At 43.3% G+C, this 25,396-nt stretch overlaps 3 protein-coding genes across 3 annotated transcripts in view; all 3 read right to left on the bottom strand.

The window, feature by feature from the left end:
* Nucleotides 1–274: 274 nt before the first annotated feature.
* LOC148332768 (ras-related protein Rab-33B-like) lies at nt 275–2,810 on the bottom strand. The gene is made up of 3 exons (XM_088302529.1): nt 2,450–2,810; nt 1,325–1,503; nt 275–716 (listed from the first exon to the last, which is right to left on the bottom strand). The coding sequence occupies exons 1-3, from the start codon at nt 2,666–2,668 to the stop codon at nt 401–403; spliced, it is 714 nt and encodes a 237-aa protein (XP_088158655.1). The 5' UTR covers nt 2,669–2,810; the 3' UTR covers nt 275–400.
* A 2,390-nt stretch (nt 2,811–5,200) lies between these two features.
* Nucleotides 5,201–16,535, bottom strand: naa15b (N-alpha-acetyltransferase 15, NatA auxiliary subunit b). The gene is made up of 20 exons (XM_088302530.1): nt 16,341–16,535; nt 12,637–12,721; nt 12,431–12,535; nt 11,454–11,611; nt 11,182–11,316; nt 10,783–10,936; nt 10,433–10,552; nt 10,239–10,334; nt 10,003–10,109; nt 9,742–9,814; nt 8,841–9,010; nt 8,598–8,750; nt 8,174–8,302; nt 7,873–8,086; nt 7,434–7,627; nt 7,246–7,354; nt 7,016–7,114; nt 6,653–6,796; nt 5,946–6,043; nt 5,201–5,547 (listed from the first exon to the last, which is right to left on the bottom strand). The coding sequence occupies exons 1-20, from the start codon at nt 16,392–16,394 to the stop codon at nt 5,350–5,352; spliced, it is 2,595 nt and encodes an 864-aa protein (XP_088158656.1). The 5' UTR covers nt 16,395–16,535; the 3' UTR covers nt 5,201–5,349.
* Nucleotides 16,536–23,502: 6,967 nt separating this feature from the next.
* Nucleotides 23,503–25,396, bottom strand: part of maml3 (mastermind-like transcriptional coactivator 3) — a 71,814-nt gene continuing 69,920 nt past the window's right edge. The window contains exon 6 of the mRNA XM_088302109.1: nt 23,503–24,828. Within this exon, the coding sequence (XP_088158235.1) occupies nt 23,732–24,828 (1,097 nt within the window). The 3' untranslated portion in view covers nt 23,503–23,731. The remainder of the gene's footprint in view (nt 24,829–25,396) is intronic.

Raw genomic sequence — 25,396 nt, 5'->3', positions numbered from 1 at the left:
TATTGAAACTGCAATATTGAGGGTACGGGAGATCACGATTCAATTAGTTTTCAAAATTGTTCAGCCCTACATAATCATGACTTGAGGCACGTTCTTCGTAACTAAGTTTGGGCCCTGAAGTTGGAACAAATAAAAGCAAAAATCAAATTAAGAGAAACGTGAGGATCCTCGATGAACTAAAGAACCTGCTTGAGCTCTTGCATTTCATTTTACATGCTGAATTTCCATAATTAATTAATTCTATAATTTGCAAATAAACACACTGATCTCGCTATTTACGTTACAGTATTTTATTTGGTAAATTTACAAGATTACAAATACACAATATTTGAAAGTGTAACACGCTCTGTATTAAAAAGTATAAATATTCAAGTCTCTGTCATATTATTTTTTTTCTCTTTCAGCAGCAGCTCCAAATTTCTTTCTCCTCAGGTCTTTTGTTGAAAACTTTAAAAGAGCCGCTGTACGCTGGGTTGTATGCGGCGTTGGGAATCTTTTGCCTCTTGAGTCTGGCAGCCACGGCGTTGACAATGTCGTCCACCTTATCTCGCTGGTGGGGCAGCTCCCCGACACCTCTTGCTCTGCTTGTGCACTTGGCTGACGTCTCAAAAAACATCATGTTGTGAGTCTTGGCGAAGTTCTTCGCCTGGTCTTGGCTCACCAGGCCATCTGCGTTTATGACACCTCGGAGGTCATTCTTGTTCCCAACCAGGAACCTGTTGAGCAACCAGCACAAATACACGTCTTCTTAAATATCAGCTATGAATAGTATAAATACATTTTCAACACAGTTGGTTGTTTTTTTTCCCCATGGAACCCACTTTTTTGTCTTTGAGAAAACACCCATTTGATATTTTTGGGCACAGGCCAAACAATTTAAAAATATTATTTAAGGAAATTGTTTATGTAGCACAGTTCATGATTGTGTACATGCTAGATGTATGGTGTTAACGCTTTGCTAAGTAAAACATTGTAGTAGACAACAGGAAACAAATAAAACTGTCCAAAAGAAAGAGCAGTCTGTTGTTTAACTTGAGCATACTTCTGCGCATTTTGCCACTGGAAACATTTGAACTCCTGGAAATATCAGAAGTCCCATTTTATGACTCTCTCTCCGTTTTAAGTGCTTTGCTGCCACCTTGTGACTTCTTTAGGCAATTACAAACCCCTTTGAAGACACTGCTGTCGGCACGGCTAGTCTCACAGATAGCAAGGTTCACTGTAGTGCTTGTCTTGCTAATAGTCAACAGCAAACCGAAGCCTATCCAAGTGCGAAGGCAAAGTGCACCCTGTACTGATCACTCGTTAATCTCGGTGCCGTTACCTGGGGACTTCCCGGCCGGGAGAATTCCGTCTGCACTCTTCTACCCAGGCAGAAAGGCTGTTGAAGCTGGCTCGGCATGTGATGTCGTACACGAAGAGAACTGCGTGCACATTCCGGTAGAAATGTTGCACCATTGACTTACGGAAGCGCTCTTGTCCGGCTGTGTCCCACAGTTGGAGCTGGTGATACAGGGAACACACACACACAAATAAAGTTCATTTTGTTTGCTCATAGACACGAGAAAGAAAGAGGAAATAATGAGAAGGTGGAAAAAGTGCAGAAAAACACGTGTTGAAATATCCACGGCCAACATACTCGCACGAACAATGAAATTCAATGAGTCACACTAAAACGGAACAAAGAAGTAAAAGATGTGATACTTGTAGTCTCGTCTGAAGAAGGCGACACAAATGTCAACTTTTATCATCTCTCTCTATGATATGAGGATGTTGATAAATAATGCAGCATAGATCAATACAAAACTGCATTAGATAATCCTCAAATACAAAAGATTTTCCTCGCAGGGGCTGGCTATGAGCTGTATAAAGATGCACCAAGTAATATAATTGAAGGTTTAATAATTCAGTTCTGGTCACCACATTGACCATCTCTTGCTTGAGATTTGATCATCGTGCAGAAAAAGTTAGAATGTACAATCAAACTCTGCCGTAGTTATTCGCATAAATCATTATTTGTCATTCAGGCGTGCACTTAAATTCAGGTTGCGTCAAAATGGTCTTGTGCCGTTTGTCAATCCAGGCAACATTGTTCCAAAAGGGTCAAAGTCATTTGTGAACGTTCCAAACATGAAACGAAGACATTAAAAAACGACTTTCCGTGCCATTCGGAAACAAGAACAAAACACGTTGCAATCTCCTCCATGTGTGTTATTCGCATTAGCGTTGTTTTCAAACCGCACACAGAAGGAGAATTGGAAACTTCCTCCGAATGAAATCAACCTCCTTTGTCATTTTATAGACAATCAAGTAGAAAACATACAACAAACTGTTGCATTTCAGGTGGTTTCTCGTTAACTTTAATTGTTGGATCACCAGAAAGCATTTCAAATACCCAGTTCGGTATTTAAAGACAATACAACTATAAATTATTAGTTTGGAGTCTTACCTTGATCATCTCCCCGTCGACGTCAAGGACTCGCTCTCGGAAGTCCACGCCGATCGTGGCCTCCACGCAGCTGGGGAACTGACCGGCGCAGAGTCGGTGTGTGAGGCACGTCTTGCCCACCGCGGAGTCCCCGATCACGAGAACTTTGAAGGTCCTGCAGCCGCTCAGCAGCGACGAGACACTGCCCAAAGAGTTGGACAGCTCCAGAGAGGACTCCATAGCTTTCGCTTTCGCTGGACTGGAGTGGAACTTGTCCCCCACACCTTCCTAGCATTGGGTGCGCGCAAACTGCGGCAACGCCCTCTAGGATACAAAATTGAGTGCACGCGGTAGACATCCTCCGACACACCTGAAAATTAGTGGAGGTGGCTAAAGTGGCTCCCACACTACAGGAGAGGTAAACATTCTAAAATGGAAAAAAAAAAAAGAAATTGTTTAAGTACAACGGAAAACACCGCCAGAAATTCTTCACACGAAATCGTTTCAACTTTTATAGTACGTGCCTCGTTGAAAACAACAGAAGGTTCAATGTGTGAAAAATGCGTCAATTTTTTGAGTCGCTTTTCTTCCTCATACAACAATATTTGTCACCGTAAAATCAAAATGCTGAAATAACGAATTAAAGAAGAAAAAAAAATGATCAGGGGAAATGGGACTCTTGGACAAAATGATTCGTCAATGGGAGCCCCCTAGTGGCTGAATGTAGAATTTACAGGTGATAAATTCTGCACCTACAGAAAACGGGACACTGAAAACTCAAAAGTACTTGACAAATAAACGTTTCTCCAACAGTGTTTGTTATTTCATGTAATTCTAACTATAATCTTTGTCCAAGAATCAAATTCCCCGGATCATTAGCTTTTATTAATTATTTGATACTACAAGAATATAAACATGATATAGTTGCACCTGAATAGATTTAATATTTAGTAGGACATCATTTTTAAAAAGAGAAATGCAATTAAAAAAAATATGATAAAAATAACAGGCCAGCTCTCATCTTTTTAAGTGGGTACTAGTGCATGTAACAGTACTAGTCGGGCACAGATGCCAACTAGTGTAGTTTTGCCTCACTATTAACAAGTGGATGTCCTATTTCTAACTAGTAATAGAGACCTTTTACTAGTGGGTTGAATTGGCTCATTAGTGCCAAAGGGTGCTCTACTAAATGAACCTCAAGCTGGATATGAAAAGAAATCGAAGAAACAACATTTCATACAAGAGTTATCGCTGTTTTGCCTCTTGACGGCATTACGAGCACTCCAAAGCAATCAATACAATCTCCCCCAAAAATAAAAAGAACATTTGTGTGACCAATTGGTAAGACTTATACTTTTATTAACATGTAGAGCATCGCTCGGGCCGTCCCCCCACCCCCCTCCCAAAAAAAAAAACTACAAAAACCCAAAATGTTTCAGCCCCATTGTGAAGGAGTATTACACATTCTGTCGTGTAACAACAGTTGATGTACGTTATGCACACAGACACGGGACACAGACAGACTGGACTGTTCGACTCAAAAGTTTGAATGCAAGAAATTTGCATTTGTACTGAGGCATGGCACATTAGATTTGGGAAATATGTTCTTTAACAATGATCAGCACTTGATCAGTGTGATCCTACAACTAGGATACTACCAGTCGGACTACATCAAGAGATGCAATTAATTTAAAAACAAAAGGGAAAAAAAAAAACAAGAGTTTACTTTTGTTTGGTTTTAATACAAAAATCCAGAGCTATCTTACATTGCCATCTCAGATTTCATCTTTCACATTAGAACCCAAATTAGAGAGAGAAGGACAAGAAAAATGGGTTAACAAAACTGAGCAAATTTAGCGTGCTGAAATCTTTGCATTTTAATGTTTGACCCCAGAAAACAGGTTTGATGACAAATTCTGACCTCCCAATGAGTCATTCGGATTTCAATGGAAGACCCTTCCGGTGTGAGTTAGAGTGTAGATGCACACACACAAAAAAAAAAAAAAAAATGTTGAGACCACTTGACCCTGATGTAAAATCAAAACTTGTTGCATGATGGACAGGAGGCATCTATGATATTGCTTAGATCCATCACTTTCTCCTAAGTGTGAACATGTCGAGGAGTGGTAGCAGTGGACAAAACACAACCTTGCACTTTTCATTTTATGCTACGAGCCGTAACAGACCATATTAAAACGACAAGGGGAGCTAGTGCCTTCTTCCAGGCCGGGATGTCACGCACACTGCTGCACAGTCGTGAGTATCAGGACCGCCCACTGGTGCTCAAATGATTGTTATGGCAGATCCAAATTCACCTGTGCTTGACGGATGTCCTTAGCATCTATTTCAAGTCCTCATTAACGCTTTCTGCTCAGAATCCTGGCGACCCGTTGGATCAAACCCACAGAGCTCCCAAGTGACAGCTGTGTCCCATTTTTATGATTTAAATTAGCTTTGCTTGTAAAAGAAACAACCGATGGGCCTGTAGAAGCGGCAGAGTCAAACTCCAGTGGTTGTCATCTCAGAGAAACCAGTCAGGACAGTTTCACTCCAACATTTGCCAATAACTGTTGTTTTTTTTCTTTTTTTGTCTCAATTAATATTCAGTGTGGTCGGTTGCGCTATTAAAAAAGTAAAATGGCCATTTTGTTATCTTCCTCCCCTTTATCACAAATAAACAAAACCGCACACATGCTCAAGACTCATTCACACCCATGACATACAACACGCATACAGTCCTGATTTTCAGCATATGGGAAAGAGCCAAGCCATGCCGGGTCAGACCCAATTGAAGCTGAGCCAAAGAACGAAACATCTATTTCGCTTCCCGTGTGCTGGCTCTATAAAATTACTGCCAGGCGTACCACAAGGCTCTGTGCAAGGCCCTATTCCTTTTCTCATCCCCTTTTGTCGGGTCATGCTCACATCTCGTTGGCTAGCTCTTCTGTTTCTGTGGAAACGTCTCCATTTGCGATCTTGGTGTTCTCCTCGTATCCAGGGGGCATGAAAGCTAATGTATAAGGGTAAAGCTTGTGACACTCGGCACGGTACGACTCGGCGCACTCCTTCGAGTCGTTCAGGTAGCCGCACCGAAGATTCTCCAGGACCTCTGTGCAGATCTGAATTAGAAACAAAACACTTGTCAAACTCTGTTCATTGAGAGCTTACATTGCCATGAGTATCCTACAAAAAAACTCTTGAATAAATGTGTATTCGGATAATCTGTATTTTTACCCAATACATTTCAGTTAATAACAAACAAGAACTCATTTCAATTGCACAACACGATGACACTTGAAAGTACGTCGTCGTAATACATTTTTTGAAAATGTATTTTTTCATTCAGCTGACACAGGAGTGGGGCTCGCTTCCCCGCCAGGTTATGAGAGACCCACTGGGGCAGTTTCGCCACAAAAAACACTTGTCGCAGCTTTGCGTTTTTGTGTGTTTGATTAAGGCCCACAAAGGTAGTTTGGACTTTCAAAAGATGAATCTGCTTATTTCGAGCATTGCATACCTGGATGGATCTGTTGTTGAGTGAGTCATCGAGTGCGGTGGCCAATTCAACTGCCTTAGACAGTGTCGACGAGTCCATGTACACCATCATCTTAGCGGCTGCAGGAAGGACGAGAGTGCTTCGTCAGCTGATTATGTGCTGATTTCTTAAACGATTGAGAATCGTGATGCTACGTGACCCCTTGTGAAATTATTTACTCCATCGAGATGTGGAGTCAATGTGCGTGACTGCCACATATTCGAGTCTAGCTTTTCTTTCTAATTTTGCATTGCAGGTTTAAGTAAACAGAATAAGCCAATAAATGAAGGAAGGAGATATAAATATCGAGTAATAGCAATAATGACCGAAATAAAAATCAAAAAGCTGTTGTCGGTCGACATAAATAGCGCTTCCATGCGTTTGTACATCAGACGACTATGCTGAGACGGAGCTAAGAGATGACGGAACAAGCGAAACACATACGAGCGTCGCCATCCTCGTTAAAACACACGATTCAATAAAAGCCACATTCATTAAGGTACACAGTCATGTCAATCAGATGATGCGTATTGCACTTCCAAGGACTAAAATGCAGGTTACGCTAAATCAGATTCAGTTTTGGTCAAGGTTTTGTTATTGGAGAAGTTATAAACATTTGTTCCAGCAAATGCTGTCAATTTGTATTGACACACTTGTTGTTAAAACAATTAAAAAAAAAAAAAACTTGCCAGCCAATCGGTGTAGTATGGAGTTGGAGTGTTTGGAGAGGTAGGCCTGGTTGAAGCTCTTAGCATTGCTGTCGCCAAACAGCCGGGTGACTTCTTGCTTCAAGACAGTCCGGACCACGTCAGGCAGCTCTTTGCTCTCTGAGACTGAGCAGAGAAAAGACGGCCGAGTTTAGGATACACGTGTGAGTCGATGGAAGTAAAACCAACAACCAGGTCAGAGAAGTATGCAGTCCCATTGAAAAATATTGCAACGCCAAAGCAGGATGCTGAAGAGATTTGCTTTTCAGATCAAAAGATTAATATCAACAGAAACGGTTGGACAGAAATGTATCAGAATGTCTTTTTTTTATGTATTGATTTTACCTCCTTTAAAGAAGCGCACTAGACACTGGTGTAGCCATGGGTGGTCTGGGTCAATGGCTAACGCCCTCTTCACTGATTGGAGCATCAACAAGTACTTTTCTGAAGAGAGATTACCAAAGGATAATTATCGTCACAATACTGCAAAAACGTTGGAATAGATTTTAATAACACCAGCGATGGCAGAAGACAACATAAACACACAGCCATTGCATTGAGGTGACATCACCAACCTTTTCTGAAGTAGATTTCAAATGCCATTAAGTGTGTGTCAATTTTATCTTTGACAAGGTGTTTGAGAGGTATCAGAAACTTGACCGCTTCTTCCAGTGGATTTTCTACCTGCACACAAGACGTCCGCACAATGGTCAATATCGTTGTGGCCTGCTTAGCCAAATGAAAACGCAACGCGAAAACAAACCTTGACCAATTTGTCAGGAATAAGCTCCTCTTTTGGTCCCCCGATCTCTTCGTCGTCGTCCTCCTTCTTCTTTTTCTGATTCTTCAATTGCTTCTCCTTTTCTGCATTTTTCTTCTCCTCCTCCAGCTGGGCCTTCTTTTGGGCTCTCCGCTGCTTGTTCCTGAGCTTCTTCAGCTCTTTGTCTGACAGGTTGGCTGGAGGAGATGAACAAGATGCGTGGTAAGAAACAAATGTCGTAAAGTTCTGCACATATTTCAAATCCCTTGGTCTTAAGCAATGCAGCACACTTTATACTGACTTGACCTGTGACTACACTGTGTCTTTTGTCTTACGTCGTGCTGTCTCCACAAGGTTGTCATTTCTTTTTGAATGTGAAATATACTTATGACTCAGTGGGTCTATGATTGCATGTTAACATATATATATTTTTTTTTTTTACCAGTGTCAGCCTGCAACTCTTTGCTGTCATCAGTCAGAGGATTGTCATGAAGGCTCAGGTAAATCTGAATGGCAGTGACGGCAGCCTTGTAGTAAAAGGGATGCATCCGAAGCACGTCCTCAAGTTTCAGCAGGTCCACGTATGAGCGCAGTGTCATCTTCCTCATGCAGTAGGTGTGGAAATCAAACTGGTCGTCCGTGATCTCCACAAAATGCTGCACGAGCAGAGGAGAAATGAATAAATGTCATGTGGAAATGCACAAAAAGTGCAGAAAAAAAGGCCCCGGGTTGCTCAAACCTACCCTTTCAATTTCATGGCACTTCTTGAGGGCTTCCCCATATTTGTTCATAGCCTTGTAGGCAAGAGCACACTCTGTCTGGAACCACATACACTGCATCTCATTCAGGTTCTCCACGGCTGACGCCCCCTCCTGGACAAAGGAAATGAAGGAATGAGGGTAGAAAGGTAGTGTGTGTGCGTGATGCACGGCATTATCATTGTGTGAGGGTGAGAGTGCGCACCATTTTGTCCAGGCCTGTTTCTTGAATTTATTTTTTCCAATAATTCTCGTGAACCACAATTCACAAGCAATGTCAGATTTTCATTGATTCAGGTTATTTCTCTGACAAATCTTTCAGTTACAGAGGGTTACCAACAATTTTGTCCATGATTACTTATTTAAAAGAAAATGTTTCATAGATTCATCTAAAAGCTCGCTTTCTCACCCGAGTGAACTTGGAGCACATCTCCTCCGCCTCTTTGATCATGCCTGCCTTCAGCATGTACTTGGCACACTTTGAGTTGATGAATCTGTCAGCAGTGTCCAAAGCCTGCGCCTCGTCCATCCACTGGGCTGCCTCTCGGATGTTGCCAGCATGCTGCCGGAGAATAAACATTCAACACAACGACTATATTCAGTGACACACTCACAAATGCAGAAAGCAAATATGTGTTGCAGCAGAGGTTACCTTGTAAATCTTGGCTTTGATAAGGAAGAGTTCGATGAGGGTTGGAGTGCTCTCAATGGCTGTGTTAATGTATTCTAGAGCGAGTGTTTGTTGGCCAACCATGTCGTAGTGCTGAGCCAGGAAGTACTGAACCCAAAGCAACGTGGTTGGTGGCTCCTCTTTACCGTCATCTGCGACAGAGCAAGAACAGTTTGAGTTTGCATCACACAGCAACAAGGAATGCCCACTGAAAATTGTCAATTCTATTATCGGAAGAGTCATTCGACTCCAAAAATAGTAGCTCTTGATGAGGGAGTTGGCAAGTTTCAGAATTTTTTAAAAATTGTTAAAACTATCAGTATGAACGTGACAGTAGATTATCCATCCATCCATCATCTCATTGACATCAGTTTAGTGATATGTGAGAAAATGCTCCCTCTCTTGCCTCATCTTGTACATTTAATTTGGATTTTAAGAAATCATCACATCTGATGAGAAACACCCAATTAAAGACAGAAGATTTGACTGACAAAGTGCCTGACATTCGCGGGCAAATCCCTACTTCCTTGCGCTTACTCGCTTGTGCTTCATGTGGTTTGCTGAATCTATCATGGAATATCCACCGTCAATTAGCAACAGCAGACTTAAAAAAGGGAAGTCACACTAACAACAAAGCAGCCATGACTGTTCTAAAGTTGGCTTTTTTAAAGTGCAAGTCTTATGGATGTTCATGTTAATGGGCGACGTGGCTTTGTTCAAGAGACTCAAGAGTGAAGAGAAAGTAGTGAAGTGAGGCCACATTCGAATCTTGCTCGCAGTTATAAAACTGCAAAGTACCCCTTTAATGTCGCTGAGTGACTGAAGATAATCAAGCTGAAAGCTGGACAAGTCCTCTCAGCACATCGCATGTGTTTGTTCTTACCATTTTGGCTGAACAGTCTGGAGCTTTTTAATGAGGTCTCAAAGCCGACCACTGTTTCTTCTATAATTGACACCTGCAATCAAAAAGGTGTACGGGCTTGTAAGGCAATAAGTTATTCCGTAAAATAGATGAAAATGTAACTTTTACCAGTCAACAGTTAGGACACGCTTCACAAAATTACTGGTCGTGTATGATTGACAAGAGGAAGAAATGTGCCATTCAAATATTGATTATCGGTCATCGCTGAATCATTGACAGCACCTTTTCTTTGTCGTTGTAAAGAGATTTCAGGGTGGTGAAGACAGGTGGACATCCTTTACTGAAGTTCATCCGCAGGTACCTGTCAAGACACTCTCTGAACTTCTCACCTACAGGATAAAGATGAAGAGCGTTAGAGGAGGAAAAATCGAGATCTGCTAGCCTGTTCTTTAACGTCGCATCATGTTAGAATTGCCGTTAATATTAGAATCTTGAGACAAGAGTGATTTTGGCCGCACCAGTAAGAAAGTTGAGGGGGAGCCGGCGAGGAACGAGGCCTTTTGGAAACTTCTCCCAGGCATCCTCATAGACCTTAAATCTCTCCTCCACGCTACCTAAAAAAGTTGCAAACAAAAAAATGGAAACTTTAAACTGGTTCAATTTAAGAATAGTGAATTTAAAGTTGGTGATTCTACCGGGAAAAACATCTTACTTGGTTTGAGTGCATTCTCCAGGCCGTGATAATAGGACCAATTTTCTGGATTCCTCTCCTGCATGCGATGGTAGACATCTGTAGCCTCGTCCAGACGCTCCAACTTTAATAACAACTCCCCTACGGGGGAAAAACATTAACAAGTGAGCCCAGATGAAATGATTCCAAATGATCCATTTGTGAATTAAAATCACAAAGACAGCCACTAAATAAATAGTCGGAACCAAACAATACAGAACTTTAGCTTCATGTACTATTGCATTTAAATAAAAATGGACATTTCTATGTAGAGACTTCTGATAGACAGTACGAGTGTGACAATCGGTGTGAATTTGAGAGACTTGACTCACCCCTCGTCTCTTCCACTGCCAGTTTGTCACAAATCTGCTTTTCATAGTTTGACAAATGCTCCAAAGCTTCCTTATAAAGCCCCGCTTCTCTCAGCACCTGGTTCTGGTAAAGCAGCAGCTCACTATACTCGTAGTCCACTTTGTCAGGAGATGTCTTCATAGAACACGCATCATTTGACGCATGAGGAGAGAAAAAAAAAAAAAGACCAGAAAAAATATGGCGGTCACATTTTCTGTCCGTTCATATTCCTGCTGTTGCGAACGGATCAATTCGTTTATCGGAAAGTAAGTTGACAATCACTGGTGAGATCGGAAGTACGGAACGAATCTGGTGCACGTTGTCACCATATCACGCGATTTTGCTACACTGCGAGCGTATTTCGAAAAAGGACGCCAAACCTGTTGTGTTTTCCTGAACTCCTCAATGATCTTTGCGGCCATTTCATAGTCTTCCAGGAGATGATAGGCAATGGCATAGCCGATCCAGGAAGCTCGCTGAGCGGGACGCAGCTGCAGCAGCTGGTACCGAGTCTCCTACAGGAAAAAAATTGCTTTAACAGTCTACACAGCAGAACAGTGATTTATTTTTTTTTTTTTACTCAAAGAGACTCAAGTCATTAAACTTTACAATGTGCGAATTGCTAGCGAAGCTTTTGCTCCGTGTTACTCACCCGGTAGCCTTCCAGATCTCTCATTTGAATCTGTAGCAAGGACAGATCTCTGAGGATCTGGAGGTTGTCCTTGTCCCACTTCAGCGCGTTTCGGTAACACTTGATGGCCTCATCGTATTTCTTATCAGAGCGCTGTAATAAACCGTACACGTGCCAGCCTGGGAGGCACAAGGACTTAAGGAAAATAGAACTGAGTTTTCCCATCCATATTAAAAAAAAAAAAAAACTTGACTGTGGCGGCCACTTTGGGTTTTAATTTAAGTATCTATATTAATCTACCTTCCCTTTTCATACGCGTGTATTTTATTTAGCGGTCTGTGAAGTTTGCCATGTAGACGTGGTAAAGCCACAGATTTATTTGCATTATTGTTGTAATCGCTTCGGTTTGTGTGGCGTTCTACCGATTTACAGAACAGTTCATACGTTTAAGACAAGAGCGGAAGAATTATGTTCTATTAGGTTCACGCTTACAAGATTGCATGACAAAATATTTCACAAGTTTATACCAGTAATTATTGCAGATACGCCTTTGTCTTCGTATTGTATATTGCATAACAGACATGATTGTTCTGTTAAAGAATTGCTCGTTCGTTGAAAACTACACCAAAATGGACCTTGAAAAGAATTGTTGCAAATGAATAAAGTAATTATGAGGATTCCTTTTTTTTTTAACTCGTGCAGCATCATCTTTGATTTAGTGGCTTCTCCTTGGTTGGTTTAAAAGATTCTTCTTCATGCTTGACTGCGCGCTGCCAACAATATGCACACACAATGGCATTTTTTTTTCCAACAGGACCCTCACATAAAGAGGGAGCACGGCTCAACACCGAAAGGACCGCGCTGAAATTTGAACCCAGTTGCTGAGGCAAACTGTGTTGCAGTGAGGCCCATTGCCACGCGAGCGTGAATGTGACACACTAATTTGAGTCAGCGAACATAAAGTCACCATTTAACAAATGAAAAGTATTTCAGGATACAGACGTGGCTCTTGAGGTCATTGCGCAAGCCTCTTCTCACCAGGTCGTAAGCATCTTCCTTCTTCCCCAGACAGTTCAGGGTCAAGCCTTTCATAGCCAGAGTTTCTGGAAAGGACAACGGGATGTTTAAGAATATCTACTAAGCATTAAAGAGGATCATCTTGATGTATGCATCTCACAGCCACACATGCACTTTAGCTACCAACCTCCATGCTCTGCAAACTTGGGGTTGGCCAGGATTTGTTTGCAGAACTTGAGTCCATTTCTGTACTGCTTGTGCTCATAACATCGCTGTTAAAGAGGAGAGGGGAAAAAACATTGAGATCATGTACGCATATAAGTGCGCGGGGGAGGTCATCACATATATTTACAAAAGGCTCGAAATTTGTATCTTTCCTTGCATGGCAGTTTTTTGGCAGTATAATCCTATAGAACTGATTCAAGGATTTTTATCAAACAATAAAAATATGATAATATCGTGAATGAATGAGTATTCACATAGTTTATTGAAGTAAACAATTTTCTTCTCTTGATGCAAAGCCAAATTGATTTAAAAAAAATCTCTGCTGTAATGTCATTTTGTAAAAAAAAAATGTAATCAAATTCATTTTAAAATTACTCATTTATATATTTGCGTCATGACGAGCCACAAAAAAAGTACATAAAACCTTAACTACTTTTAATTGAACTTTTAATAAATTGTAACTTGTGTCGATTCAACTAATTTCAAGGGAAACAACACGGAATCACTCCAAAACACAACAAATATACATTTACATATGCAAAAAACAAATAGCATCCAGATAACTTTTGTATCGGTAAGATTGGCATTGAGAAAAACTAGGTGAGTCTGCAGAGACCAGCTGATCTGGTTTCTTCTGTCAGACATGATCTGCCCTGTTTTGGAGATTTTCTCAAGAGGGAAAATAATTTAATATCCAAACGCGAACGCTGCAAAAACATTTTTGGAACCACTGCCTAAAGGCCTCTATGCACCAATCAGATGTCGGCCGTTGTGGCCAACTGTCACGCCGGCCTAGAATTTGGCACGTCGGACCAGAAAATGACCGAAGCACACACCACAAAAGCCAACGGAGACGTGAAACCTTCTGCGCATGCGTGAGACGTAGTACCCCTCCATGCCACAGGCGGCGATAGTCAATGCATAGCCTTCCACGGTGCTGTCTGACTTTCCGACGGCTGACATCGGATTTGTGTGTTGAGGCCTTTAGGGGCAGTGGTGAAAGCCTGAAATTTTAGCTCACTGGTCAGCACTCTGCGCTCTCAAATGGGAAACATATTGTTGTTGTGGGTTCGATCCCTGAGTTGGGTTGACGCTGCAAGAATAAGACGCCACTGGTTACACATATGCACATGTGCAATCTCCCCAAAATGGTCGCTCGCAAGACGTTGGCTGCTTCAAAAGCAGATCTCGGGACATAAAAAGTTGGAGACTCCTTCTTTTAAGCTGATGACCGATCAGATCCGATTTTCTATGTTTAATGTCATGTTTTTGTTCGTCGTCGTTGTCTGTTACTGTAAAACGAGTGCAGCTCATACTGCCACAGACAAATGCCTCGAGTGTTTTACATACTTGGCCAATAAAGATGATTCTGATTCTCACGCTAGTCAAGATGGCGACACACTAGGTTGTGACAGCGAAAACGTCACGTTAACCACCAGACAAAAATATCATACAAAGTATGAGTAACTAAATAAGGATCTTGTCTCAGTTTTTTCACAAATGTAGTTGGTGTGAAATGTAGAAACTGATATATTCGCAATGAGTCTACTTCTGTTGGAATGCCAACAGTTGGATACACAGGTTGAACATCAGCCATCCAATGGACGAGCGTTTGATTTTTTTCTGTCACTAAACGCTGCTGGCAGTACAACAATAACAACAACAACAATAATGATAATGCTGTGAACATGCTTGCAGTGTTCAAAGTTTCACTTTCAACCAAACTGCAAACTTTGTCAGGTGGCTTGTCAGTAATTAATTTTATAACGTCATTGTTTTCCATGAACAATTAATAGCTTTAAAATGCATTTTGCAATTTGAAAATGGAATCATGTATTGAGGGCTCAGATAACAACCAATGACAGCTCAACACCACCCAAAAACCGCCACCAGCTTCTCTGGGCCCCGAGTCCATGTCAAATTGTTTTTTGAAAATCATAGACGTTGTGTCCCGTAGGCCAAAGAGGAAAGCAACCCAACAGATTGTAATCAGCGTAAAGTTCAAAAGCAAAGCATCTGTGATGGTATGGGTGGGTGCAAATTGTTGTCTGTTTTTATTGATATTTTATGCAATGGCCAAGCTTCAATGGAATTACGGTGAGTTTGTATCCATGTAGGCATGCATGTGTAATTATATATTTATGTGTAGTACATACTGTATGGGTACGGCTCAGGTACAGTTGTTACATGCGTAAGTGGTTTCACCGAGTATTTTAAGTTTTGAATCTGAGGAACCCCAGCCATTGGCCCTCTCAAACTATTTGGTAAACCCCGCACACTGCACTGTAGGTTTCGGCAGCGTTGCTCAGTTGGCGGCGGGCTACGGAAAAGGTCTACTTTTAACAGTTGATGTTTTCTTTACTTAAGCATCTGTACTTCTACATAAGTGCAGTGTGGGAGCACATTTGCCACTTCTGTCAATAAGTGGTATTATTACTACTAATATGAATAATTCGGAAACACAAAGCACCAAGTGAACATGAAAAAAAAATTGACTCCCGTTTAAAGAAAATTATCAACAATATTCAAAATGTAATGCACTATTTTTCTTTTAAGTCAGAAATTTGATATAGACCAAGAAATGTAAACAGTTACTTTGAATAGACCCTCTGAGTTGGCTGAGTGTGCTCCTCGATGGCAGTGAACTGAACTCTGACATGGACGTCAAAGTGGAACGTGCCAAGCGGCATGCAATCTTGCTTTCAAGCGGGTGTTGTTAACCAGAACCCGACACGCTTGTCAGCGAGCGAATGACAATGTACACAACCCGCTCAGGTCAACCATGCGACATGGACACATTTGCTATGACTTGACAGAACAAAGTCACGTACATTCCGCAGACGACGAACGAACAACACAGACAGCTCGAAACATGGACCGGGGGCGAGGGCATGGGTGGTAGCTTGCTAGCTGCCAAAGTACAGCAAGCAGGCAGGCCCGAAGGTGCTACGGATTTGCTGACACTATCATGCCGGAGATAACTCAACTCAGTCTTAACTTAACTCTCGGGCCACACTTGAATCGAAAGCGAGACTACGTTAAACACCACGCGGCGACCTTTAAGCCGCAAAGGCAAAGCCTTGCAAACAGACGAAGGGCGACAAATAGCCAAATTGTTGAATTAAGATACCTAGCTAGTCTGCTAACATTAGCCCGTTCGCGAACGTCACGTTTCTGTAGCGGTTAACGTGTTTACAAGTTAGCCAAGCCGCTACTAAAACAAACCACGAAAACACGTTAGACGTCGCTGGTGAGCATCCGACGAACAAGTCAGAGAAAAGCCAGAATGTGTCCTATTCCACACAGTTCCACCACGAGACAAACTATTAGCTTTCGTTAGCGCGTTAGCCACTCTTGGACCAAGCGTCCCTTCCTAACTGGTGATGCTTGACACACAACACTTAAACGATGCTTGCACTTCATTCGTGCATTTGGATCTTTCTTGTGCCGCAATGATGTTATTTGGCGGCCACCGCCACAACAAAGCAACGGCCAACCATTTTGGTTACGTCCAAGTGACAGCGATGTTCAGGGCCGGGTTAGCCAACCCATTCAATGATTCCATTTTGCTAGCTCATGTGCTAACAGCCCGAGTGCCACCGGTGGCTCTGTAAACTCGCCAGTACTCCGGCTCAGCATAATGCCACTTCTAAGAGGGCAACTCACCAAAATCCTCTTAAAGAGAGCGTTCTCTTTTGGTGGTAAAGTAACTGTCGGCATGGTAGCAGCAGATGAGATCAGTTCCCCCTCGACCTCAGCACATGTAACGTTAGCTAATGCTAGCGCGAACAGGCAAGACGAGTAGAGCCAAAGTGACGGACGGGCCCGGCTTGCTTGCCCGAGGCGCCCCAGTTCGATTGCTCGACGTTCTGCCTTCGTCTATTTCGCCTGACGCACTGACGGCAACCTGACACCTTCAAAATGGCGGCGACTGCTACTTGTGCTCGGTACCTCTACAAGGGGCACGGACCACTTTCGGAGTCACATTTTTTTTGTAAACAAGAACATTTTTACCAGGTGCTGAACGTACACCCGAAATGAATATGGACATGTTTGGTTGATAATGGCACTTTTTCAACAGTCGATTTGTGGCGATACCACATTAAAGCGCTGGAAATTTCTAATGTCACGTTTCAGGTTATTTCGATCATTTTCCATTGTATTATTTATTTCTTAGAAATTAGTGATATGTTGTCAGTTAAAAATATTTTCTTTACTCAAACATACACTGACAAAAGGCATATCATAGCAACAGATAATTTTAGAATCTCTTACTTTGCTCTCATGAGCTGTGTAACAGAGAAAGAGAGATTGACGATTCCAACTGAATGTTTTTGTTCAAACTGTTAGTGTACTGTACAGGCTTAAACTGTTCAGTTCCACCCTGCGACCTCGAGAGGGCGTCATCACGACAAAGAAGATGAAACCACTTAGCCGCACACAGTGACATTTGATGCTGATCTTGTGCCAGCAAGCAAGTCATCTGTGCACTACCGTTAGACCGTCTGAGGGGAACTACATCTATGTAAATTATGTCATCACATTGGAAAATAGAGATGGGATTAAAACAGGCAAACAAAGCACTTATCTGACATTCCGATACGCGTTTATTAACTAATGAAACAGAAAGATAAAGTCATCCAATTGCAATAAGCCAACTTTAAATAAGTGAGTCTCTGAGAGAGGAGTATTTAGAATGTGTGCGGGATATGGAGAGAGACACTTTTGTGTTGTTTTATTCATGGTCGGAGACAGCCTGGGCCTTGCTCTGCTGTTATCTGGTGGCCTCCTACTCCTACACCACAACAATGGCTCCTGCTACCACATTCATCACCTTGACACCACACACACACACAACCTCCCCCAGCATCCGCATGCGCCGTTCCACTTTGGTCCACCTACAGTACATTTCCTCACCTTATTAGCCTGCGAGAGAGGGAGGGAGAGAGAGAATGATCTCCTAACTCATCTCCCCCCTCTTTGCGACACATCATTTGTCGTGTATAGAAGTGGTAACCGTGCCTCTGGAGTGGGGGCTGAGCTGATGGTCTGTGTTCGAAGCGTTTGCCTACAGGAAGATAGTGGCTGCCATTAGTTTGGACTCACGACCGCCTCCATGTCGGCATTGCTGACGGTCCACTGAGCTGCCAGCTGCAATTCTCTGCATGATGAGATCCTTTACCCTCAGCGCTTGACTGAAATTCCCTTGCCAAAAGGACATCTTTCTCTTATAGATCAAACAATTCATCATTTTCTATACTGCGTATCGTCATTAAAGCCACAGGTGAGCTGGCGCTTATCCCAGTTGATTTTGGACGAGAGGTTGATGACATCCTGGAGTGGTCACTAGCCAATCACAGGTCAGACATACAGAGTACAGTGCTTTGAAAAAGTATTCACACCCTTTGGAATTGTTCAACATTTTGTGACCTTACAATCGCAAACTTGAGTGTATTTTGTTGAGATTTTAGGTGAGAGTCCAGCACAAAGTAGCTCATCTTGGTGAAGTGGGTTGAAAATTTCGTCAGCTTTTCAAAATATGCTCCGACACCCCTGATTACAATCCCGTGCAATCAATTGTCTTCAGAAGTCACTTAATTTGTAAATTCACTTGCGTGTCATTTACTCTCCGTATGAATAGACAAACGCTACGTACTATATCAGGCGTGGGCAAACTACGGCCCGGGGGCCACATGTGGCCCGTTAAACGTTTTAATCTGGCCCGCCGAACTTGAAAAAAATTAAATGAATAAACCTTGCTAATGTTTTATTTTTTAAATACTTTGGTGTGTCAAACACATATTTTGTTGTAACACAAATCAATGAATGACTGAATTTGTTGGCAGGGAGACAACTCCAGGTCTGCATGTGCTCATGTTCTTTCTGGACTTCCTTCCCAGTGTATGCCTCCACCTTTCCAAGTGTTCCTCCACCTGCTTCCTGCTTTCACTGCAGATCACAATGTCATCTGCAAACAGCACGGTCCGCGGGGATTCCGGTCTAAGCTCATCTGTCAGCCCATGCATTACTATAACAAACAGGATGGGGCTCAGAGCTTAGCCCTGATGCAGTCCCACCTCCACCCGAAACTCCAAACAACATCACACCCAAAGCACAGCTCACCGCCGTCCAACAGCCCCGAGTCAGACATACGATTCCAAAATACTCCTTTGCCACTCCAGACTCCCTCAGATCGTACCGCTATTCAATTCCACCTTTGAGCTTCCTATGTGGAATTTACATGTTCACCCCGTGCGTGAGTTTCCTCCCACATTCCCAAAACATTCATGACAGGTTGATTGGACATCCTGAATTATTCCCAAGTGTGATTGTGAGCACGGATGGTTGTTCATCTTTGTGTGCTCTGCGATTGGCTGTCAACCCGTCCAGGGTTTACCCCGCCTACTGCCCGAAGACAGCTCCGACAGGCGCCAGCATCACGGCCCTCGTGAGGAGAAGCGGATCAAATAAAGATTGATTGGGATATCAATGCAACTGTATATAAGAAAGCATTTTTGTGGTTGCTCGTTTACGAAGCTTCGACTAACCTCATTGGATTTGTGTCTAATTGATGATCTTTCACCAGTTTGAACAAAATAATAAAATCGCAGCAGTAATAAACACCTCGCCGTTGCCATCTGATTTTAAAGCGTGCTTTTGGGTGTGAGAAGGCAATAAACACCTCAGCCGGCAGACCCCCAACCCAACTGGCATCTCCTTGCCGTCCTTCAGCATCCCTCCTCATCTCGTTTTTCTCCGTCCAAGATGGTGTCGCTATTGAGCATGAGTAATGCTCTTGTCACCGCTGCAAGTCTCCATTTATCAACGTCAGACGGGAGAACGGCGAGTGTGTGGCGGCTACACGAGTGTGCGCAGGCCAAAGAAGAAAGAAAGAAGAGCGATATGACAGTGAAGTGAAGGTTGCCGCGGTGAAGAGGCGAGGCGGCTGACGTAGAGAGAGCTGAGAGGGGAATTTGGAAAAGATGGACAGGCGGCTTGCACAGATATCCAGCGATTGCATCTGACCAAATGTTACGAAAGCATCTAGAGCAGGGGTGGGCAAACTTTTTGATTGGCGGGCCACAATGGGTTCTAAAATTTGACAGAGGGGCCGGACCAGGAGCAGATGGATGGAGTGTTTTGGTCACCTCACCTCATCGGAGAAAAAAAACACATTTAATTTGAAATAATAATGAACAAAAGAATAACAACAAAATATGTGTTTGACACACCACAGTATTTAGAAAATAAAACATTAACAAGATTTATTCATTTAATTTCTTTCCAAGTTCGGCGGGCCGGATTAAAACATTTAGCGGGCCGCATGTGGCCCCCGGGCTGAAGTTTGCCCACGCCTAATCTAGAGTATACGTTTCTCACAACATTTCATAGCAATGAGGTCAATTCCTTTACTTGAGTAAAGTGAAAACATTTGAGACAAAAGACCAACGATTCTGAGTTTAGTTTCAGGTCGACTCACGGCCAAGGATAGAAAACGGTTGACTTCAGTTGTCGCTGCTGAGGGCGGTGATCTCTACATTCAAGTCGAACATTAAAGACTGTGAATAGAAAACAAAATACATTTCCCATGTATCGTACATTTTTTACATGGTGCGTCCAAAGGAAACATTGTTTTTGTAAAAGTAGTTTAAATAGACTTTGCTTGTCTATTGTTGCGATTAATCCAATAATGGTTTATGACTAATTGAACCAGATATTTTGTTAAACATAATTCTGTGGACTGCAAAGACACAGATTAAAAAATAATAATAAAAAAAAAACTGATTAGGATCAGCGAGAACATTCTCTTTATTGTTTATGTTTGAAAAACAAAACAAGTTTTTGTAATTCTCTTTTGTTACAGTTTCAGAGTTCTGTACAGAATAAAAAGAAATAAGCACTGCTTAAGAACAGTCAACTCTCAAACTAGATAAACAAAAGAAAAGGTTTACAATAAAAATTAGTAGTAAGACATTGTCTGAAGTGCAATGGCATAGCTCAGATGGGTTAAACATGAAACCAAAAAAACTAAATAAAAATACTCTATTTTTCCCAACAAACAGTAATTCCTTACAGAGTAGAGACTGTATTTTCTGGTGTATTTAAACCTGTAAAAACATATTTACAAATAGCCATTATCTTTTTTATATATATATATATATATATATATGTATATATATATAGATTTCTCATAATCACATACTGTATGTCAGCACCAGTAAAAAAAAACAAATTACATAAAACAATAAACATTAACAATAGTTTTTTTTTTTTTTTTGTCTTGTTAAAATGTTGTCTACTGACTTGGTCCCAGAACACGATGATATTTGCAGGAAGTTTGTCTTCTTGAAGAGATTAAACAATGTCAGGATGAACCTTCACTTTAAAGAAGACACGACTAACCCTAACACTGATGCAGGAGCGGTTTTTTATTTATTTATTTATTTTTTGTGTGTTTCAACCACCTGAAAAACTCCAAACCTACTTTTACACCTTGGTTCATTTGTCATTGGAGCCCGCTTGGAGTTCTCGGCAAAGTTTTGGACACCGACACTGGAGTTTGACTACGTTCACAAGAAAGGATCGAATAAAGGCTTTGATTTCACGTCCTCGTAAATCTGCTACCCAAACCCCCCCCCCCCCAAAAAAAAAACAAAAAAAAAAATTGTCAAACCCCGTCCAGGCAAATGGAGAACTTCAACTCCCCAAATGTGACAAAAATAAAACAGAACCTCATTTGCAGGTGCTAAAAAAAAAAAAAAAAGCATTTCTAGGATGATAGTGTTTACGTTTGTATTTAAAGGGTTGGATTATACGATGCCAAGACAAATGCATTGATGGCACGGAGTCGCTTTACTGGGAAGAAGGCTTTTTGGTACGTTAACTTACGGCGTCGAACTCCCAAACGTTCATCCTGATGAGCTGACGACACAAATGATACAATGACGACGCGAATGGAGGTGTTACCCTTAAACGTCGTGACACTTTCCCGCATGTCAGGCAATTGATTTCCAAAACCTTACCAAGATGCACATTTCTCACCTGAGTCAACTCATTCACTGCCATTGACGAATAAAGACGTCAAAGAGATTTTTTTTACTCAGCTGGTAGTGAATAAGTTAAGCTCCAAAACCGAACGGCGGAAAAAGCATTCACAGAGTCTATTGAATGAATCCCCAAATTTTAGCTGTGGTTTGTTTTCCTAGTAAAGCGCCAGAGAGGGTGACAAGTGTCGAAGATTCTTCACAGTAGGTTTACAGTCTAACACGATTTACGTTGACGTCGGAGCGAGAACATTTGATTCATTGCCTTGCTACGAAAGAGAAGCCGCGAGGTAGCAAGCGGATGCGACGCGATGGAAGAGAAGGCTTTGCACAAACAGGAGGACCGACAAGATTTGCAAAAGACAACCAAAATGAAATAAGGCCAATTTAACCTTTGTTGTTGTTTTCAATCGACAAAGACACAGCCAGCGTCATGCGGAGAAGTCAAACACAGCAACTAAGAAAACAACGACAGGGGCTTAATGAGAGTCTTTTTTTTTTTTAATAAAAAGAAGTCACTTGTGGTGCTTGGATACATTCAGTGCCCAGTGATTGGTTTGCCTTCCGCCCGCCTGACGCATGTGACGTGCTTTGTGCCACACAGGCAGAGCGCTTCGTGTCGGCGACCTCTCACGCTTCCGCAATTTCTACAACTGGCTGTGCGTGTGCATGCTTGCTTTAGCTGCCTGTTTCCTGCTTTGCTCTCTGTGTGTTCTTCTACTGTACATGGACGCTCGTCATCCCCGGACGCACACAGAAACAAGATCTCCCCCCCCCATTCCTCCCATGAAAAAAAAAAAAAACACGCTAGTTGCCTAGCAAAAAAGGGGCCGAGACTCTCACTCGTGCGGCGAAAGAGATGAACATCATTTGTTCTGTTGTGATGTTCACAATTTCAACAGTGAAAGGAGTGTTGAGAGCCGGGAATGATTCTCTGGAGAAAAGCGAGGAAAGATGAGCGGGAGGGGGAAGGATGAGAGAAATAGATCAAATGGAAAGAATGAGCGTGAGATGGAGGGAGAATTATTTGTGTGTGTTGGAGTGCGAATTTGGGGGGGGGGGCGCATATTTCGAAGACAGGAAATGAGAGAATTGAGGGTGCTTTCGACTCGCTCTCAGCTCCTCAGCCAGTAGAGAGATGTGAAGCGCTGAGCTGGGTGGCACAAACACAAATAAACGGCTGTCTTGAGGGCAACGTTTTCTTCCCCTTCTTCAGTCTGCTGTGTTCAATCGAGCCGTGCTCAAGCTGCGGCTCAAAACGCTCTGTAAACGGGCTTTGCGTTAAAAAAAAAAAATGGGAAAGAATTCTTTTAGGATCTCAAACAACAACAAAAAAAACCCAGCTCTTAATCTCTATATGGGTTTTCATTAATATGCACAAGACAAAATGATTTTCTCAGTGCTCATACACACGCGGAACACCTGAATTTGTGAAACTCGCCTAACCAACATCCACGTCCACCCGTTAACGTTCCGCGCAAGTTCAATCGAAGCAACTGGAGTCTTCTGGGTTGTCGGTAGATGTTTTCACCTCGAATTCAAAAAGGATTCTTCGGTTCGAAATCTTAGGTGCAGAATTCCCATATTTGTTGCTGTCGTTGAAATTAGTGAGGGACCAATTATCGGCCTTTTTAATAAATTTCAAGGTTGATAAATTAAAAGCTGGTTTATTTTGGCACTCTCTCGCTGCTGTGCTGGTGGCCCTGCCTGCAGAAGCAGATTAGCCCTCCCACAGCACCATCTGATTGGCTCCTTGTGTAGCGGGGAGCAGCCGCCCGAACACCCACCAGAGACATAAACACGGGAGGTTCTGCACCTAAGACTGAAGAATCCTTTTGGAAAATAAATGTCTGACAACCAAGATGAGTGAAAGTTGCCGCAATTGCACTCGTGCGGCTTCACGTGGCCCGAATGACTGAGAATTTACACGGACGCCAGTTAACATTGGACTTCATTTGTGTCTTGAAATGTTTAGTTCATCCAGTCAAAACTCATCTCCAGTTTTCTTTTAGGCTATTGGCTGGGGAAAAACTCCTCCATCCAACCGTCGCTTGAGTCCAGCTCCGCTCCCGATCCGTCGCCCAATCCGAAGGCTCCTCCGCTGGAGGGCCCGCCCCCATAGCCATAGGATGACATGTCTTGATTGGCCGTCCTTTGGTAGCCCTGCGTCTGACTACTAACCCCAACGCCCCCGGGTCCGTAAGGTCCGGCTCCCCCGCTGGCGCCCAAGCCCGGCCCCCCAGGGCCTGGCCCGAAACCCCCCATTCCAGTCACCCCCGGACCCATAACCCCCTGGTTCAATCCCTGGCTCATGACCATGGGCCGAGACTGGTTGGTCCTGGGCTGACCGCCCATGTGAGCGGCCAAAGGGCCACCCATACCCGCTGCGGGGTTGCCCACCCTGGGGTCCATCCCCGGGCCCGGCCCCTGAAAGTGTTGCTTGGCCATGCGTGGGGGCTGACCCGGCTGCATCCCATAGCCCTGGGCCGAGCTGAAGCCCACCCTGTCCCCTCCTGCTCCAGTAGTCCTTACCACGCCGGCTCCCATGCCTTGCAGACTCTGTCCTTGTTGCTGCGGCCAGCCTCCCCCGGCCATGGGCCCGCCGCCGCCGCCGGCGCCGCCGCCGCCGGCTCCCAGCATACTTTGCAGTCTTTGTGCTTGGGCTTTGGCATTCGTCGGGCCTTTGAGGGGTTGCTGGGCCATGGGGTTCATTAACATCCCTTGTCCGCCGTAGCCTCCAGCGCCGCCGGCTCCGGGTCCCCCGGGCATACCTCCGACGCCAGGACCTGCGCCCGCCTGCCGGTTTTGCCCTCCAACTGGGTTGTGCTGCTGCGGAAGAGCGAGGGAGGCTTGCACACTTTGGCTCTGGTGCTGTTGCTGGTGGATAATTTGGCTCATGGAGGCGTTGAGCCCATAGAGGGAACCCTGGTTGGACCCTTGGGTGCTGTAGGGTAGGCCCATGTCAGCTTGCGGTCCCACTGAGCTCCCCTGGCCCGGGACAGAGCTCATCTGGACCATCTGCTGCTGGTTCTGCTGCTGCTGTTGAAGAAGACGTGCGGCCCGAATGCTCTGGAGAGCTTGGCTCCGGGACGCCAGATCTTGAGGAGGACCTGCGAATAAAGTAAACCACAGCAGTCAATAGCGCACAACGCAACTGGCGACCAATCAACTTAAACCACCTGAAGTGAAAGACCAGAACTACAAAAGTACGGCAAATGACGAGTGAATTCGCGGAGATTTAAATCCGTTGGTCGCATTTCTAAACAAGTTTAAAAAAAAAGATTCACTAAACAGATTTGACATAAACGAATCACTTCTGTGCTCTTGTAAAGTCGGTGGTTTACAGACTATAATTATCGAAAGAGTCTGTTGTTCCGGATCGACACGTTTCCTCGTAAAAACACTCCAAATGAAATTCAAATCCGAGCACGCCGTTAAAAGTGTCGTGTTTGTAAGTAACACTTTGCTCAGTCGTGGCATAACTGTCAAGTTTCCTAGCGTGGAAATTGCTCTAAATCCCGTAATAAACCCACTTGTGACATCATTCCGCTAATCCCTCACCTCACGGTTTGGCGTTCTGCAGTAACAGCTCGAGAACAAAGAGGATCACACCGCCGCACTTTCAGGATTTGTGCACTTACGCCACTAATAAACGTCGACGTACTCAAAGTGGGTTGG

The sequence above is a fragment of the Idiotropiscis lumnitzeri genome, chromosome 8, assembly GCF_059441095.1.
Source record: "Idiotropiscis lumnitzeri isolate Australia: NSW breed Sydney's pygmy pipehorse chromosome 8, RoL_Ilum_1.0, whole genome shotgun sequence".
Taxonomy (NCBI): Eukaryota; Metazoa; Chordata; class Actinopteri; order Syngnathiformes; family Syngnathidae; genus Idiotropiscis; species Idiotropiscis lumnitzeri.
This window is presented reverse-complemented; position numbering and strand designations above follow the sequence as displayed.

What these genes read in the sequence shown, in the direction of transcription:
- LOC148332768 (XM_088302529.1), bottom strand. Translation starts at nt 2,668, where the DNA reads ATGGAGTCCTCTCTGGAGCTGTCCAACTCTTTGGGCAGTGTCTCGTCG. An exon ending in TCGACGGGGAGATGATCAAG is followed by an intron (nt 1,504 to 2,449) that starts GTAAGACTCCAA and finishes CTGTATCACCAG; the next exon opens with CTCCAACTGTGGGACACAGC. An exon ending in CCCGGCCGGGAAGTCCCCAG is followed by an intron (nt 717 to 1,324) that starts GTAACGGCACCG and finishes GTTGCTCAACAG; the next exon opens with GTTCCTGGTTGGGAACAAGA.
- naa15b (XM_088302530.1), bottom strand. Translation starts at nt 16,394, where the DNA reads ATGCCGACAGTTACTTTACCACCAAAAGAGAACGCTCTCTTTAAGAGG. An exon ending in CAAGTTTGCAGAGCATGGAG is followed by an intron (nt 12,536 to 12,636) that starts GTTGGTAGCTAA and finishes TGTCCTTTCCAG; the next exon opens with AAACTCTGGCTATGAAAGGC. An exon ending in AGTTCAGGAAAACACAACAG is followed by an intron (nt 10,937 to 11,181) that starts GTTTGGCGTCCT and finishes TGTTCTATGAAG; the next exon opens with ACATCTCCTGACAAAGTGGA.